Below are 19123 nucleotides of genomic sequence, written 5' to 3'. Positions count from 1 at the left end.
TTATTTTTAATCTATACAACACAAATAATTTTACTCATCTGTAATATTATATAGGTATCATGCACTTAATTAATATGGTATGGTCATTTTATTACTGATTTACAAAATTTCTATTCCCAAATTCTCAATTTATGTACCTCAAGGTATATATTATAAAATAATCCCAGTTTTATCTAATTTACCAAAATAATAATACAAAAAATGTGAATGCAACCAGTTAAAGACAAAATAGGCTGAATGTCATACCTGACACAACACCCTCATACTTCTAGTAGGCTTCAAAATGAGAAAGCAAAGATTTGAGGAGAGAAAAGGAGAAAAGGTTTCCAACAGTCTTCAGTGAGCACAAATGCAGTATTAGACCACTATACACTAAACATTTAAGACTACAATAACAAGCAATTATGATGTATATTCCACATATCACATAAAACTTATATATGTATTATATATGTCTGAGGAAAAACATTTGGAAAAGTTTAAGAAAAAAAAAAAGCTATGCCAAAAGGAAAAGTAATCAATTTAACTTTAAAGATGAAATTTATTTAAGGATGAGGTCTCCAACATGAAAATATCTGAACTATGTTATTACATTCCTCAATACTTTTTTTTACCAAGGTCGTCTTACCAAAGAAACTATATCCAACAAAAAATCCACCAGTAAGCAGAAATTGGTCAGCTGTAACTCAGATGACTCACTACTATCTCCAGGCCCAATCTGAAGTCTGGCATGCAGTGTCCTCCTAAAAGGACAAAATTCACTTTATCAAGTATACTATTAAGTGATATGAATATTCATATCATACATACCTCACTTTCTTTTTTAATGAGAGTCAACACTGGGGCATACACACAGTGATGTTCCTGTGAACATTCCTTTCCCACAGGACACTACTGTACCTCTAAGTGAAAATTTTCCAAAGCAAGATTCCTCGGCTTACACTCTCCCTGGAACTCCCATCCTGCACTTCCAAGTGTTCTGGGTGGATCTTTTTTGGACTTATTTCCCACTGCTCCCTCTACACATAATATCTCCTAGTTAAAGTGGATTATTTGTGATTTGATTTATAACCTCAGGGTCTCTTTATACCAACTTTTACTCCTGATGTGCCGTCCTCCCTCAACCCCAGTCTCCCAAATCCAGAATGCATCTATCCTTCAAGGTTTGAGATCAAATGTTACCTCCTCTAGGAAGCCTCTTCTGATCTAAGTTGTAAAGATCATTCCTCCAACATTCACTTTAAATATTAGTTCTAGACAAAGAATATGACAGAGTCCCTAACCAGCAAGAAATATAAGCATACAGACAAATAAGTGTAACAGTGTAGGATGAACTGATTCTGATGGGAGATTTGAAGGAGTCATGGAAGGCTTCAGAAAGGTGGGGTCACCTCTCTATAGGACCTCCCAGATGGGTTAGGGGGAAGAATATTTTCAAAGAAATAGCACAAGTGAAGGCTCAGCAGCATGACTAAAGGCTCAGTCAATACGTGTTCAAGGAATAGTACAGATGGGTAAAGAAGGGTGGATGAGTGTGAATGAAGGTGGAAACTCAGGTCAGGGCTATGTAGCAAAAACACGTTCGTAATTCCTCAACACCCTACCACATTGTAATCTATGAAGGTATCTGTAACTTTAATACTAGAAATAATATGTCCGTGTTTTACTTGTTCCCGCTAGAAGGTCTTTGAAGACAGGGACTGTCTATATACCTAGGTGCTCATTATCTATTGAATAAGTAAGCAAACAATTTTCTAAATCATTAAAGGGATTAATGTTTTATATTTTTAAGACTTCTAAATCTGAGATCATATATACTTACTTTTTAAAAAATTTTTAATTTTTTTATATTTTTTAAAATTTACATCCAAATTAGTTAGCATATAGTGAAACAATGATTTCAGGAGTAGATTCCTTAATGCCCCTTACCCATTTAGCCCATCCCCCCTCCCACAACCCCTCTAGTAACCCTCAGTTTGTTCTCCATATTTATGAGTCTTTTCTGTTTTGTCCCCTTCTGTTTGTATTATTTTTATTTCCCTTCCCTTATTTTCATCTGTTTTGTCTCTTAAAGTCCTCATATGAGTGAAGTCATAGGATTTTTGTTTTTCTCTGACTAATTTCACTTAGCATAATACCCTCCAGTTCCATCCACGTCATTGCAAATGACAAGATTTCATTCTTTTTGATTGCTGAGGAATACTCCATTGTATATATATACCACATCTTCTTTATCCATTCATCCATCGATGGACATTTGGGCTCTTTCCATACTTTGGCTATTGTTGATAGTGCTGCTGTAAACATAGGGGTGCATGTGTCCCTTCGAAACAGCACACCTGTACCTGTGGATAAATGCCTAGTAGTGCAATTGCCAGGTTGTAGGGTAGTTCTGTTTTTAGTTTTTTGAGGAACCTCCATACTGTTTTCCAGAGTGGCTGCACCAGCGTGCATCCCCACCAACAGTGGAAAAGAGATCCTCTTTCACTGCATCCTCACCAACATCTGTTGCCTGAGTTGTTAATATTAGCCATTCTTTTTTTTTTTTAATTTTTTTTTTTAACGTTTATTTACTCTTGAGACAGAGAGAGACAGAGCATGAACAGGGGAGGGTCAGAGAGAGGGAGACACAGAATCTGAAACAGGCTCCAGGCTCTGAGCTGTCAGCACAGAGCCCAACGCGGGGCTCGAACTCACGGACTGCGAGATCATGACCTGAGCCGAAGTCGGACGCTCAACCGACCGAGCCACCCAGGAGCCCCAATATTAGCCATTCTGACAGGTGTAAGGTGGTATCTCATGGTGGTTTTGATTTGTATTTCCCTGATGATGAGTGATGTTGAGTGATGTTGAGAATTTTTTCATTTTTCACGTGTCCTCGGAGAAGTGTCTATTCATGTCTTTTGCCTATTTCTTCAGTGGATTATTTGTTTTTTGGGTGTTGAGTCTGGTAAGTTCTTTATAGATTTTGGATACTAACCCTTTATCTGATACGTCATTTGCAAATATCTTCTCCCATTCTGTTAAATTTTTTTTAAACATTTATTTATTTTTGAGAGACAGAGAAAAAACAGAGTGGGAGCCAGGGAGGGGCAGAGAGAGAGGAAGACACAGAATCCAAAGCAGGCTCCAGGCTCTCAGCTGTCAGCACAGAAGCCGATGCAGGGTTCGAACTCATGAACTGCGAGATCATGACCTGAGCTGAAGTTAGACGCTCAACCAACTGAGCCACCCAGGCGCCCTGCTTACTTTCTGACTATATGCTCCCAAGGCTTGAGGGGTTTATCCGGTTCTGAGAGGATCTGGTGTAGAATACAGAGACTCTACTCAGGTTCACCAGTATTTTAGGGTTTTCAATCTTTATGTCGTAAGAGGTAGAGGGTTTTATCACTCACCAGTGACAATATGGGCTGGTTCTATGATTTTAAAAAAAACACAAGAATGACCAAGGAAGTTTTTGTTATTAAAAGTGGGAACCATTTTGGTGAAGTGTGCTGAATCAGAAGCCACAAATTTGGTATTTTCTCTACAACAAAGAAAAATTGGATTACTATACATTGAAGAGGGAAAATCTTTCATCTATGCTGGTGACTAAATAACTCGTTTTCTAAACTCCTTTTCAATTCTAAGCTTATATGATCAGGGATTCTATATTCTAGAGTGACATGACATAGTCAGATTATGGCTACTAAATAATTAATAGTTGTCAGAAATAGTAAAATATATAAAAGAATATTCATTAGACTCAGGAAGTTAAAAAAAAAGTTTGGCTTTGGATGCTATTAAAATAAAATGAATGAAACAGTTTTACATACCTACAACATTCTTCAAACCAACGTGCAACGTAATCCCACATATAATAAGGCTCAAAGGAATTAAAGAGAAGGTTGGCAGTTTTAATCAGCTCTGCTGTTTTCTTATTTTCCCTTAATTTACTAAAAAGGAAAAAGAAACAAACCAAAACTAAGAATTGTTAACATTTATTTTTTCAAAATTATATTTGAGTGCAAATGTTACTTACATATTCCCAGGCAGTTGCTAGAATACTTGCTAGCGAGAAAACTGCAACAAATCATTTTTATCTACTGCCACTCTATGACTTTATGTGTATTTTCCAAATTCAGGTTATCATAACTCAAATGTATGATCATGATCAGAAATCAGCCTTCCATGAGAAAAAAAATAGCTCTGCTTCAGCAAAAGAACACCAAGTTATTTTTGAATTTTGAATGCCTGTTAACCTGGCATTACATTCTTTTGTTTCCCCGGCACATGTAAGCCAAGTAGTGATTTGATTTTGACAGCCTTGATTTTGAAAGAATTTTGTCTGCTTTCCTGTGCTATTCAGAATTTGCTTAAGAAAGGTTAAGTTTATTTTGGTGAGTTTCAATCAAATTATTGTTCTTAGCTGAAAAACAACAAAATAATACTGTAAATTGCCATTATTACTGAAACTCCATCAGGAATAATACCTTATTTCTAGTGGGAGCCCTCTGGCCTATTAACAACCCACCTACCTACTATCTCCTGCCACCTCTCCTAATAATGAAAACAGTTGTTTTTATATATATTGTGGTACTATCAATACAGCTAGCATGTCATAGCACAAATGACTAACTGAATATTCGATGGGGCAATATAAATTATCAGGCAGAGTACAGAATGAAATCGAGTATCAGGATAGTCAATATTAACTTCTCAAATAAAGATTCCACGGATACTTAATAGAAATCAAAAACTGTGTTAAAATGTTAAAATTTTAACTGCATTAAAATATACAAAACTGTGTTTTAGGAAAGCCCACGTTATATCCAAAGCTTCACCAAGGAGAGACAAATGGAACGCAGATTACGTAAAAGAAACTGTAGTCTTGTGACTTTGTCATGTTAGATGAGACTGGAAAACACGTAAGCTGCTAAAAGTAGACAAGAAATGAAAAAGTAAGACCTTGTTGACATGAATGAATCTACCACTGACTTAGAGAAGAGGATATACTAATATTACAGGACTTGTCCCAGGCATTAAAAAAAAAAAAAAAGATATATATAAAACTGAAAGAAGAAATAATGATAACTTGAAAAGAAATTGTTTAAGGAGCACTTGGTGCCCTTTGATCGTTTAACTCTACATTTAAGTCTTTTTCTGAATTATGATTTGGTCTCCTGAGAGTGTCGAGTAACCAAGAGGCACAACCCCATGCAAACCACCAGGCCTAGTTCGCAAGAAGGTACAACTTCCATTATTAACTGACATGTGTCAATTAATCTCTCGTGAGTTTGAACAGTGTGAATAAATTCCCTGAAATCTGTATCTTCACATTAACTGGTTAGAACCAACCCTGGTGCTGGTTCTACTATATAGTCAGGCTGTAAATGCCTAAAAAATCAGTGCAGTTAGTAATGAGAGTTCATATTACCAAAATACGGTAATATTTTAAATCAAATTTATCATTCAGAACACAAATTTCATATGATGAATGAGGACATCTTCACATCATGCTTAATTTTTTGGTAATCCACCTGCTTAACTGAGCATGATCCTTGCTGAAGGGTGGTTCCATTTGAAGATCCAATTCTGCTTTGCATTGGGAATATAATGTTCTAAATACTTCAATTAGGACATCTTCCAGAATTACAGGTCCTAAAATTAATATACATATTAAAGACAATAATTAATGAGCACTGACAAATCATGATTATTTACAAATTAGCCTGATCAAACGATACTTTAAAACAAGTATTTGAAAAATATTTTTCTGGATGCTAAACTGAGCTTCACATTTTGATCCGAATAAATGGTTATTTAACTATAGGTTGACATAATAAAAATTACAGAACAAAGGAAGTGTGTTTGACAGTTAACAGCAATAACCTTGGAAAGTTATTTAATGTCTTTGAGTTTTAATGTCCTCATCTAGAATGAGGATAATAACACCAGACTTACAGGGCTGTTACAAGGGTTAGGAAAAAATATTTACAAGGTGGGTAGCGTAGTTCCCAGAATATAATGAGGATTCAAGAAATACTATCTATATTACTACTATTGTTTTTTTAAATGATACAAAAACCCACAAAGCCAAACTTTGCTACAATAGATACTCATCTCTTTAAAAAAATTTTGAAGAGCTTTATTTATTATTATACAATAGCTAAAACACATTCTCAAAGCCATTGATACAACTCAAGTTATTTTTATATTTAAAATTTTTCATTTTTATTTTAAGAGTTGGTGAGAAGACATATATATTTGCTACTTTTGGGTTTCTTTTTGTTTTGTTTTATTTTTTATATCTGAGAAGGAGAGATGGAGACAGAGACAGAGAGTGAGCAGAGGAGGGGCAGAAAGATGAAGACAGAATCTGAAGCAGGCTCCAGGCTCTGAGCTGTCAGCACAAAGCCTGACATAGGGCTCTAATTCACAAGCTGTGAGATCATGACCTGAGCTGAAGTTGGACACTTAACCAACTGAGCAACCCAAGCACCCTTACTTTTGGTTTTTCTTAATTTCTGTCTCAGGTGCCATAACTAACTTCCCAATAAATCTACTATAAAAGAAATACACAATGAAGAAAGGGAAAACACACAAAACAAAGGGGATGTAGGGAATCAAGCTGAGGGATAGAACCCAAATATTTTTGCTCAAGTCCTTGAGTTTTGTGAACTAGGACAGTCACGAGAGATCACAAATGTTTCAGTAACTTAATCAGGATTAGGAAGAGCTCAGACATTATCTTTAAAATGACTTATCTACTACATATATAGTATAGGGTAAAATATGAGAACATATGTGTTGGATGTATACATACATATCTTCTTAATGTTCTGGAGTAAATTTTAGGTAAGAAATTGTTGAGAACCTGTATTTGAAGTCCACCTCAAAATATAGCAATTTTTCTACATAATGACTTTTATTTTTATTATGAGACAGTACAAAACAACCACATGTGATCTTATGTCCTATGACAGTATACATTACCTAGCTCAGGTTTGTCAAGTAAACTGATTAAAATACGAAAAGGTTTTAGATCCTGCATTAAAGTGCTCTCTTCTCCAAATCCATTCACTTGTAAGATGCCCACCATTGCCTTTAAAAAAGAAAAAGTACATTGCTCATTTAAATAAACAGATTCAAAGACTTTTTTCTTAAGAAAAAAATTTAAATACGACCATATGTAATGGAGATTTACATCTATTGCTTTTCTGAAACTCTTTCACTGAAGTTAGCTTTTTTCCTCTGCTAAGGGGGAAAAAAGGTTTTATTCATCCATCTTGAGAGAAAAAAAGAGTGCTTACATTTGCTCTAGAAAAAAAGTGGAAAAGTTAAAGAAAATCTAGAAAAATAAATTCATGGTTATTTGAATTTTTGCCTAAAAGAAAAAAGTGTTTCTATTTAACATCGTCATCGATGCTCCAAACTATGGCACAGTATCATGACAGCATCTGCTATTATACAATTGTCTTCCCATTGGTGGTTCAAAACTATATTCTTATAACTTCACTCATTTAAAAATGCTTCAGATACCAACAAATCTCTTTGAGTTATCTTGAATATAAAGTAAAAATAATATAAAAGTATGGCTCATTTTAACTTTTCCATTACAATAGCAGTTTTACCACATTTAGATTCCTCATGCAACCCAAATTTTCCCAAGGCTTCAGAGGATATAACAGAGGTCCTAGCCCATTTTTGGAAGAGCTCCAATTCACAGGGCAGACAGGTAAGAAGCTGTAACTATGTATTAATAAAGTTATGAGAACAAATTAAGCAATCTCTGGACTGACACAGAAATGAGTCTATCTTAAGATTACTTACTCATTGTATTGTAATCATTTGCTTGTTATAATCATTCTTAGGAAGTTTGTGAGTCTTGTCTCCACCCTTCAGTGATGAATTAATTCAATTAAGGCAGGACCTTGTCTTACACTTGTTAACTCTAGTGATCAGGGAGTAACCAAAAAATAAAACGAAAGCATTCATTACCTGGACCAACAATTCTTTTGAAAAGGTAGTGAAATAGTAAGTAGCATGTTCTTCAGGATTACTGTGTCTTGTGCTTCTGGGTCCTATGATAGCACCGTTGTTATCAAAACCTCCATGGAAACAAATGGCAAAATAAATTATACTGGAATTCTCAAAACTGTTGTTCATTAAAACCAAAACACCAAATATCTCAAAAACAACACCAAACACTTACCAATTAGTAGCCCAATCAATGTCAGCAAGAGAGATCATTTTAGATAGTTTAATAAAGGGAAACCAATTCAATACATAAGCGAGTATCATAGTATTCTTCCAGCATTATCCAATATTTTTCTTTTCAATCTAACAAATAGTGAAATAACTGAAGATTCAGAAAATCCAAGATAAGTTATATTTTATCTTTTCACTCTAAGCAGTAAGGAGTTGTGGACGGGCCAAACACTCAAAGTATGGAAAAACAAAGAACTTACTGCTTGAGTGCGAGACTGGTAAGGTACCATGTGTGGGTCAGCAGTAATAGTTCTGATTCCTTTGATGACTTCAAAGTTTTGGAAATTATGTTATTATTTTGATTATTTATTTATCCTTCTTTGTCTACATACAGTATAACAGCCTCAATTTATAGGAGGAAAAAAATCTTGTCAAAGGAAACAGGAATGGGTTAAAATAGCCTCTAATGTTAAGAAGATTTTGAAATTTCTTCATATAATACACAATTAATCCTACTTACATTTTTATTGTCTATTTAAGCAAACTATTAATTTCTTCATTTAGGACACACATGAAACTTGATAATACTTATGTATGGCAAATTTCCCCATATCTTTCCCAAGCTAAGACCATACACATCAAACACCTACCAAGAAGCCATGCATAAAGTCTTCGGTTCAGGGACATATCCCTCCTCAGTACTACATGAAGAGCTGCTGACAAGATCCTGATCATATCTGGTCGAGTGGCCTGAAAAAGTTAAAGATGTAGTTGTATTTCATCACATACAAAAACACATTCTTTTTTTCCTCTTTAAAAAACATACCACCTTGCAATACGCTCAGAACTTTAGGGCTTATGAGGTAGTTTCACAGAAGACTCACCTGACTCTTCAAACACAGGAATGATTATTGCCATTTTACAGATTAGGGAACAATAAGAAAAGGTAACGCAGCTGTTTAGTTGCATACGTGAAACTATACCTCAATTATTTTAATCTCCATTTTAAAATTCGTTATCCTATCCAGAATTAGCAAGCTCTGACACAAAACAAAAAATGGAGTAAGATGGAACCGACTCAAGAAAATCATGTCTTTAGTCTTTTACATTCATAGCTGTGTCAACTGGTGATAATTACTTTAGATGTTCATGATCTTCATCAATTTCAAGCCTTTCATTTCCTGATCTCTTAAAAATTCTTATCTTGTAGTATTTCAAACATACAGAAAAATATAAGAAACAATATAATGAATGCTTTTTGTGCCCATATCCAGCTTTAACAAATCTTTTTTTTCATGTTACTCAAGATCTTCTAAAGAGAAAATAATTTTTCTTTGCATCCTTCCTAATAGCCTTAATTAGATATTTAAAAAATATACTAAAGAAGATCTGGTTTTCACTAAAAGAGGTGAAGTTAAAAGATAACACGAAGGCAGCTAGTTAAATTGCTATTAATTTTAAGACTATTTCTAGATAATCACTTTAAAAGAGAATCTTGGACCCTGAGCATTAGAAGGTAACGTGGAAATCAATTAGTCTAACAATCACTCTAGAATAAAAAGGGCCTAAGTACTTAGCCAAATTCAAATGTCTGGTTATTGCCTCACCTAGGTAGAGAATGGACTTTACAAAAAAATTAACTTTATTTTTGAGAACTGACTTCTTTATCATAGACTTGTCAACTTTTTACTACGCCATGCTTCTTGACAGTATTAAGCAGCTTACATGTTTTAAAGGAATCTTCGAGAAATAACTGAGATGTTACAGAACACAGATCATCAATAGCCAAAAAATTATGGTCACTCATCTGAACACAGAGGTCTTTATTAATCTAAGCAATTCGCAAAGTGTGGTCCCTGAACTCCTGAGGATCTCTAAGACTCTTTCAGGGGGTCCACGAGGTAAAAACTATATTCATGACAATTCCAAAATGTTATCTGCCTTTTTTGATGTGTGGGCATTTGCTCTGATTATGCAATACTGAGTAAAACTGCCAGCATCTTAGCATGAAAAGAAGCAGTACAGCAGTGGCATCTACCGTACTTGTGGTCATGGTATTCTTTACTGCCATATACTTCTAGTAAAATTAAAAACAAAGAAAAAAAAAAGCCAGTTTCACTCAAGAACGTTGTTGATGAAGCAGAAGTTTGTTTTATTAAATATTAGTCCCTGAACACACGTCTTTTAACACACGTCCTGTGTAATGAAATGGGGAGTATACACAAAACACTTCTGACATATACTGAAGTATATATGATGGATGTCTAGGGGCACATGGGTGGCTCAGTCGGTAGAGTGTCTGACTTCGGTTCAGGTCATGATCTCGTGGTCCCTGAGTTTGAGTCCCTTGTCAGGCTCTGTGCTGACAGCTCGGTGCCTGGAGCCTGCTTCAGATTTTGTGTCTCCCTCTCTGTCCCTCCCTCACTCACGCTCTGTCTCTCTCTCAAAAAAAAAAAAAAAAATATGATGGATGTCTTGAGGAAAAACACTTGTGTGACTGTTTGCATTGTGAGCTGTACTATCGGCTTTTTTTTTCATCAAATATCACTTTTGCCTGAAAGAGTGATTGATACTATGATTACCAGGCTTGAACACATGGCACATATTTTCTCAAAAATAAAGTGTCACTGCAACAAAACAATTCATATTCATCATTACAAATAATAAATTTAGAGCTTCTAAGAGAAAATCTGAATTTTTAGGATTTTTTGTTTTATTTTCTTAGAGAGAGAGGACAGGAGCAGGGGAGTAGCAGGAGAGAGAGAGAATCTTAAGTAGGCTCCACTCCCAGCACAGAACCCAAAATAGGGCTTGATTTCACGACCATGAAATCATGACCTGAGCTGAAATCAAGAGGTGGATGCTTAACTGACTCAGCCACCCAGGCACCCTAAAGATTTTATTTTTTAGTAGTCTCTACACCCAACTTGGTGCTCAAACTTCATTCCTGCCTCCCCCACCCCACCCTGCCCCGCCACTGAGGTCAAGACTCACATGCTCGACTGACTGATCCCACCAGGCACCCCGATAAAATCTGTTATTTGGCTTGAAACTGTATGTACTGAATTAAATTAAATTGGCTTGAAAGCTTCCCAATACCTAAAAAAATTTACTGATGAGATCAGTGGGGATAGTAAGAAATGTGATAGTTGTTACTGTGTTAACCTTTGAAAGATCTGCATAATTCGGCAACTAACATTTTCCGAATAACCAACCATGATGTTACAAAAGCATATTTGGGTAAAACATCCATTCAAGGGTAAGAAAGACCAGCAGGTTTTCATGAAACAGAACATGAAAAGTTTATTGATATGGTTTCAGATTCCATACCGCAACTAATTTTTTAAAAACTGCAGCTTATTGAAAGGTGCTTGGGTGGCTCTGTTGATTAAGCACCTGAAACTTGATTTCAGCTCAGGTCATGATCTCTCATGGTTTCATGGGTTCAAGTCCCATGTTGGGCCCCACACTGACAGCACAGAGCCTCCTTGGGATTTTCTCTACCTCTCCCACTCATGTGTATGCGCTCTCTCTCTCAAAATATATAAACATTTTAAAAAACCACTACTTATTGAGTTATGGTGTAGTATCAAAGAAGAATATGCTGTTTTAACAACAACAACAAGACTGCTGAAACACTCCTCTCTATTCCAATTACGTATCAGTGTGAGATCAGATATTTTTCATATACTTCAAATCAAAGAAAAAAATCACAACAAATTGGATGCAAAAGCAGATATGAGCATTTTGTTCCATAGTAGAGCATACATTAAAGAAATCTGTGGAATACTTCTACTCTATTCACTAATTATTTCAATGTGTTGGAAGAGCTACTTTCATAAAATGTTATCTATACTAACATGATAACTCTGTTACTGTTAGCTTTTAAGTAAATTAGTAAATATTTAAAAATCTGTCAGTTTTAATTTCTAGTATGATATAGATAAATCTAACCTTCATAAACAAAAGATTTTTTTTTTTTAGGATCCTCAATATTTTTAGAGAGTAAAACAGGGTCCTAAAACCAAAGCATTTGAAAACTGCTGATCTATCTAACATCAGATATGAAGATTACAGATACTGCTACAAAATCTTGAAAAGTACTAATGTCTCCCAATCTTATTTTGAGAAAAAAAACTATTCTTAAGAAAGAAGTCACTACTTTTTCTTCTTCTTTTTTTTTTAAATTTATTTCTTTGAAAGAGAGAAAGCGTGCATATGTGCAGAGCTGGAGGCAGTGAGACAGAGAGAGAGAGAGAGAGAGAGAGAGAGACAGACAGACAGACAGACAGACACAGAATCCCAAGCGGGCTCTGCACTGACAGCACAGAGCTCGATATGGGGCTCGATCTCAGGAACTGTGAGATCATGACTGGAGCTCAAACCAAGAGTTGGACACTCAACCAACTGAGCCACCGAAGCGCCCTGGAAGTCACTTCTTGCTTACTGTTGACATCACCACATATTTCTAATATGGAAAACAATTCTCACTTAAAGGTATAAATGTTAGAGATTAGGGTCAACTTTCCATGAAATAAGTAAAAAGAGTCTAATAACCTGTCAACTGCTGAAGCTCTTAACAGTAATCACTTATGGGACAAGGTAATAAAGGCTCTGTTAAGTTACAATTACAATCAGTATTTGCTTAAAATTATATGCAAGATATGGAAAGAGGAAAATGGAGAACAAAGATGACAACTTCACCCATACTCTCAGATAATCTAAAAATGTGGTATGGTAATAGGTGGAAAATACTGGCTCTGGGTAGGGTACGTACTTAAACTTTAAACGTAGCTATTGTTTTTATAATACAAATTATAGAAGGGAAGGCTTGAGAAAATCTTCTTGGCTAGCAGGGATACAGAGGTGGTAGAGTAAGAAAGTACTGAAGGAAACTCAGCTAAACAAAAGGTTGAGAAACACTGGTCTAATGAGATTACAAATTAAGTTCTTCCCAGTTTAAGTCTACCATGACTTAATCCCTCACATTTTATTGAGTCACCTATCGTACACTGAAGGAGTAAAAAATGTTGAATGCCTGGAAGGGAAGAAAGACGGGGAAGGTTTAAGAGTAAAGGTCAATACATTTTTTTTTTCAATAAAGATCCAGATAATAGACATTTTAAGCTTTTGAGCCATATACGTTATTTTAGCATATTCAAATCAAACTCATTATTACCTTGTGAGCTGTATGCCCACCCCTATACTGGTAAGTTCAGACTACACTGATGTCCCAGCAGGTGTTTCTGTGAAAAGTCAGAGACAGAACAAAGGCTTCTGGTTTAAGGATGGAACATTTAAAAAAATTGAAACTGAGTATAGTTTGTCTCCCAATTAGGGGCAATATAGGCAATGAAGTATAAAATTCTCCAATTATTAACAACTCAATTTCAAACTGAATAAAGTAATAAAGAAAAAGCTGAGTATGATAAATCATAATGAAAATCCACCAGTTTATCTACTAAACACAGCTCTGACAAAACTCCCAAACAATAGTCTTTTCTGCTAATGACTTTTTAGAAATAAAGTTTTCCAAGGTAGAAATTCTTCATATCTTATTACTTTTGTTGTACCATTCTGAATGTTCACATATTGGTGCTCATAACTTTTCAAAGTTTAAAGCTCCAAAGAATTTAGACCATTTCTTTAAAAATGAGAACATTGATTCAGTTAAGTTCTACCAGTGAAACACTTCACTCATGATTTTTTAACTGCTCTCATTTGTAATAAAAGTACTAGAGAATGTCACAGTGACTGAATATTGGCTTTCCAACAGCCAACACTGCTAACGTTCTAACATATATCACCAAATCGCCAAACCAAGAAAAGGTAACATCATGACAGAGATAACAGCTAGGTGAACCTAGGTCTCAGAGACCTGCCTCACTCAGAGTTAGCAATGATTATCTTTTGTTTTTCATAGGTTACAACTTTTTTAAAAGGTATGAAATTTTAAAATTTCAATTTCCATGTTCTTATCCAAATCAATAAACCCTTTTTTCCCCCAAATTCCCAAAAATTCCACTCCTTGAAAAAGGAATTTGCTTTTTATGTATTATACTTACAAATTTATAAAAGAATTCAACCTAAATTCTACTAAAAAAATAACTACATGAGGAATCTAGGATTTTCCAAAGAATTCCTTATGTTAATAACATTATTAATGTTGTTACCTGACTCATGTGGAAGGGAAAACAGAAGAGTATGAGGTCCAGTGTGCTTCTCTGTACAAGTACACTTGAGTCCTGCACGGAAGTACTTACTGCTTCTACCTGAAATAAAAGAGCCTTTAACATCTCTTGTCTGTTACATTGGGAAATATTTACTGTGCAAATGGAATGGTTCATTTTTTCCAATAACTAAAAGTTTGCTTCTCAGTTTCTTATCACTAATTAAATGTATTATATTATTTTGAATAGGTAAATATATTATGAGGGCTTAAAAAAAAATTAAGGCACACAAAAGAGTATACAGCAAAAAATTCTCTCCCATATCTATCTCCCAACCGACTTCTTTTCTACAATGCAACCAGTATTATTGGTGACTATTTTCTGAAATGTAAGTAAATAAAAACACACATGCATATATCCCAAACTTTGCTTTTCTCTTTTAACAATATATTTTGGAGATCTTTTCTTAACACTACATAAAGAGCTTCATTATTTTTTCATGGTCAAAGAAATACTCTATTTCATAGATGAATCCTAATTTTTTAATAGGCTCCTAATAATAGACACTAGTACTGTTGGTAAATATTTACTACTGTAAATAATGCTGCAATATATAATATACAGATATACATTATAGGATAAATCCCTTAAAGTAGAATCTCTGGGTCTTGGGGATATGCATTTGCAACATGAATAGAATGCTTCCCATTAAGGTTATGTATATTTATATTCTCACCAGCTATGTGTGACAATTTATGTTTTTTCATGTTTACTCAAGCCTTTTTTTTTTTTTTAATTTTTGCCAATCTGATGTATGACAATTGGTATCCTGGTGTAAATTTTTATTTCTATTATAAGTAATAGAGCATCTTTTCATATGTTTATTTGTATTTCTATTAGGTAAATTATCTGTTCAAATCCATTTTTCCACTTGATTGTTAACAGTTGCTTATTTATTTATAGTAGCTCCTTGAATAACAATGAAGTTAGTCCTTTGGCTGTGATATGTTACAAATAGTTTTTCAATTATGACATTTATTTTTTAAAGAAATAAAGTGACTTGTTTAAAATTTCCATTAACTCATTAAAAGGAAATGTTAACAATACATTTAAAAATCTGCATCAAAATGGTATAGTCATTTTATAAAACTCATTCATAAAAGAATTCAACCTAAATTCTATTAAAAAAATAACTACATGGGGAATCTAGGAATTATATCTTAATAAAGCTGTTATTTAAAAAAGTTAACATACCTTTACAATATGAACCATTTAGGAATCCTATTCCTAAATACTTTCCCAGGAAATAAAAACATATTTCTACACAAACAACTGTACGCAACTGTTTGTTTATTTTTTTTTTAATTTTTTTTTTCTACGTTTTTATTTATTTTTGCGACAGAGAGAGACAGAGCATGAACGGGGGAGGGGCAGAGAGAGAGGGAGACACAGAATCGGAAACAGGCTCCAGGCTCTGAGCCATCAGCCCAGAGCCTGACGCGGGGCTCGAACTCACGGACCGCAAGATCGTGACCTGGCCGAAGTCGGACGCTTAACCGACTGCGCCACCCAGGCGCCCCTGTACGCAACTGTTTATAGCAGCTTTATTCATTACTGCCCAAACCAGAAACAAATGTTAACTGGTGAATGAATAAACAAACTGTGGTACATTCATACAATACAATACTACACAGCGATGTAAAGGAACTAACTACTGATATATACAAACACATGGATGAATCTCAAATGTTATACAAAGTGAAAGAAACCAGACTTAATGGCTGATATTGTATGATTCCATCTATGTAATGTTCTAGAAAAAGCACAACTATAGAAACAGAAACCAGACCAGTGTTTGCAAGGGCCTGGGAACACAGGGTAAGAGAAGTAACCACAAAGGGGCACAGAAGAACTTTGTGGGGTGATATAAATGTTCTTTATCTTGATTAGTGTATTGATTACCTGACTGTAGGTATTTGTCAAAATTCATACAACTGTACACACAAGATGTTATTTTCAGTGTATGTTTATTACAGTTTAATAAATGTAACCAAAATCTGCATAAAAATCTCAGTCATTTCATAATCAGATGGGAGAAAAGTATGGGATGGTTAATCACAATTTTTAAAAAAACTTTTCAAAGTGCCTTTGAGGGTTTGTTGTTTACTCCTTGCTAGTTTTCAGAGATAGCACTACAGAGATAAAAGGTTTCCTTTTGTTCTTCATCTAGAAATTAAAAAGTTTAATCAATGTGATTTTTTTGGTACAGTTTTTCACCATCTACTTTGGTACTAGAGATCTTCTTGCAAAATTCCCATACAGAATCTAAAACCCATCTTTCCCATAATGAAAGCTATGATTGAAGAGAAGGTTCGCTTGGGTATAATTAATGTGGCTATATTAACAGTGGTCTGATCAGTTAGCAAGATGGTAATAAGGACCATTTATTTGCTTGAAATACAGATGGAGATAACATATAACCTACAATTCTTTTTCCATGAAAAGAAATTTTTGAAGATTTTAAAAAGAATAATTAGTGACTAATTTTGTCTTTAAGTTTCCTTGATGAAAAGTGTAAGTTCCGTGAAAATAGGAACTTCGTTTGTGGCACGATTCTCAATATCTGTCTGTAATAGTGTGCCTGGCTCTTGAGAAGTATGTTAAATGAGCAACCACATATAGACCTACCATTAGCTCAATATCACTGCCAATTATATAAAGTTGATCTTCCATGGAAAGCTTTCTGTTCAAATGGGCGAGAACGTATGTGATTCCTGGTAAACGCACAGCAGGACTGGTGAGAAGACTCCCCCAGAGGGCACTGTAGAACGCAGACTGGTCCACTGCAGCAGCAACCTTCTCCAGCAAAGTGTTTGTTCTGAGGTACAAAACAGAGTGGCTTAAGAAGAGAAGCATTTAGGGGGCACCTGGGTGGCTCAGCTGGTTAAGCATCGAACTCTTGACTTCAGCTCAGGTCATGATCTCATGGTTTGTGAGATCCAGTCCCATGCCGGGCTTTGCGCTGATAGTGCAGAGCTGCTTGGGATTCTTTCTCTCCCTCTCTCTCTCTCTCTGCTCCTCCCCAACTTGTGTTCTCTCCCTTTCTCCCAGAAATAAACATTAAAAAAAAGAGAGAAGCATTTAGTTTCACAATGTTAAAAATAAATTCTTCTTTTCTGGAATGTATGAAAGCATTCACAGTATAGTTTACATGCTGTGCCCTGGAGACAAATGTGATAGACTGGGAGAAGCACATACTTTAGAGGATTGGATTTAAGTCCTGGCTCCCCCATTTACTAGCTGTAAGTTGGAGAAATCAGTTAATCTTTCCTCAGTTTCCTGATCTGTAAAATGAAGACAATGACAACAAAAAGAACACCCCAAGTCCTATCTACATTAGTGGGTTCTTAAACACCATATACATTCATATTTATTTTTAATTTTTATTTATGTTTGATTTTTATTTATTTTTAATTTAATTTTATTTCATTTTATCTTATTTGAGAGAGAGAAAGAGAGAATCTTAAGCAGGCTCCATGCTTAGTACAGAGCCTGACATGGTGCTCAATCCCATGACCCTGGGTGGGATCATGACCTGAGCCGAAATCAAGAGTCAGATGCTCAGACTGAGCCACGCAGGCATCCCAGACCACCATATACATTTTAGTTAACAGTAATCCTGTAGCAGAAAATATTTTCTCTTGGATTTCTATGAAATTCTTAAAGGACACTTTCCAAATGTTTCCTTTTCTTTGAAATCATATTATGCAACTCACAATAACTTTGAGAGTGTCTTGGGGATTCTAGCAGGGGAATGTAGCTACTCATATATCCTTGACCAAAGAACAGTACTCCTCTATCAGGGAAGGTCATCCCTTTCAACTAAGCACACAGCTTTGGGAGGGGCACACATGGAGTGGTGAGGGAACAGGGAGACACCTGCTTAGCGAGCCAGGTCAGCTAAATCAACCCTGGCGATCAAATCAATGGGGTGACAGATATCACAGCCAGATTGCCCTCACATCTTATAATTTACAAAACTTTAATGAATTATACCTATAACAAAATCAAAGATATATCATTGCTTTATTAAGGACTGCATTCAAAAATTACTTATGATTAGTTTCAAATATAGAATAATGTAATACATAAAAACTTATTACACTGTAGTAGAGTCAGAATCAAAAGAATCTGATGATGTGTTCTACTGTTTACTTGCTCTGTGACTTAACCTAACACTGTACTCCCTTCTGGCCTTAATATATCTATAGATTAAAAGAACACATTTATCAATCCCTTTATTATACTTTGTGTTGAAAAGCTACTAAAACATAATGCTATGGTCTGAATGTCTCCTCAAAAGGTCATATTAAAACCGTATCCTCCCAAAATGAGGGCATCAGGAGAAATGGAGCCTTCGGGAGATGCGTAAGTCATGAGTTCTTATGAAAGAAATACCACAGAACTCTGTAGCCCCTTCCACTATGTGAGGACACCAGCTACGAACAGGGAGAGGGCCCTCACCAGAATATGACCATGCCGGTACTCAGATAATGACTTCTAGTCTTTAGAACTCGGACAAATAAATTTGCTGTTCATTAGCTACCCAATCTGTGGAATTTTGTTACAGTAGCTCAAACTGACTAAAACACATTAACAAGACAAAACACAGACTATAGTCCTAAAAATCATTATTCACTGTTATATTTTTAATTGCAACTAGCAAACTTAAGTGCTTCCCTTAGAATACAACAATTTAAAAT

General features: G+C 35.1%; 1 protein-coding gene across 7 annotated transcripts in view; it reads right to left on the bottom strand.

Moving 5' to 3' along the window:
- Positions 1-19123, bottom strand: part of DOP1A (DOP1 leucine zipper like protein A) — a 113214-nt gene that overhangs the window by 49128 nt on the left and 44963 nt on the right. For 4 of the 7 annotated variants that reach the window (XM_030315897.1, XM_030315900.1, XM_030315899.1 and 1 more), the window contains exons 5-13: positions 17049-17238; positions 14364-14462; positions 8841-8940; positions 7981-8090; positions 6976-7084; positions 5520-5640; positions 3816-3935; positions 629-743; positions 247-276 (exon numbers count right to left, since the gene is read on the bottom strand). In XM_030315897.1, coding sequence (XP_030171757.1) covers positions 247-276; positions 629-743; positions 3816-3935; positions 5520-5640; positions 6976-7084; positions 7981-8090; positions 8841-8940; positions 14364-14462; positions 17049-17238 — 994 coding nt within the window. The remainder of the gene's footprint in view (positions 1-246; positions 277-628; positions 744-3815; positions 3936-5519; positions 5641-6975; positions 7085-7980; positions 8091-8840; positions 8941-14363; positions 14463-17048; positions 17239-19123) is intronic. The other 3 variants (XM_030315898.2, XM_036064407.1, XM_036064408.1) reach the window with 1 other exon arrangement.

The sequence above is a fragment of the Lynx canadensis genome, chromosome B2, assembly GCF_007474595.2.
Source record: "Lynx canadensis isolate LIC74 chromosome B2, mLynCan4.pri.v2, whole genome shotgun sequence".
Taxonomy (NCBI): domain Eukaryota; kingdom Metazoa; phylum Chordata; class Mammalia; order Carnivora; family Felidae; genus Lynx; species Lynx canadensis.
Note: the sequence above shows the minus strand (reverse complement) of the source record. Positions and strands in the feature narration are given on the sequence as shown.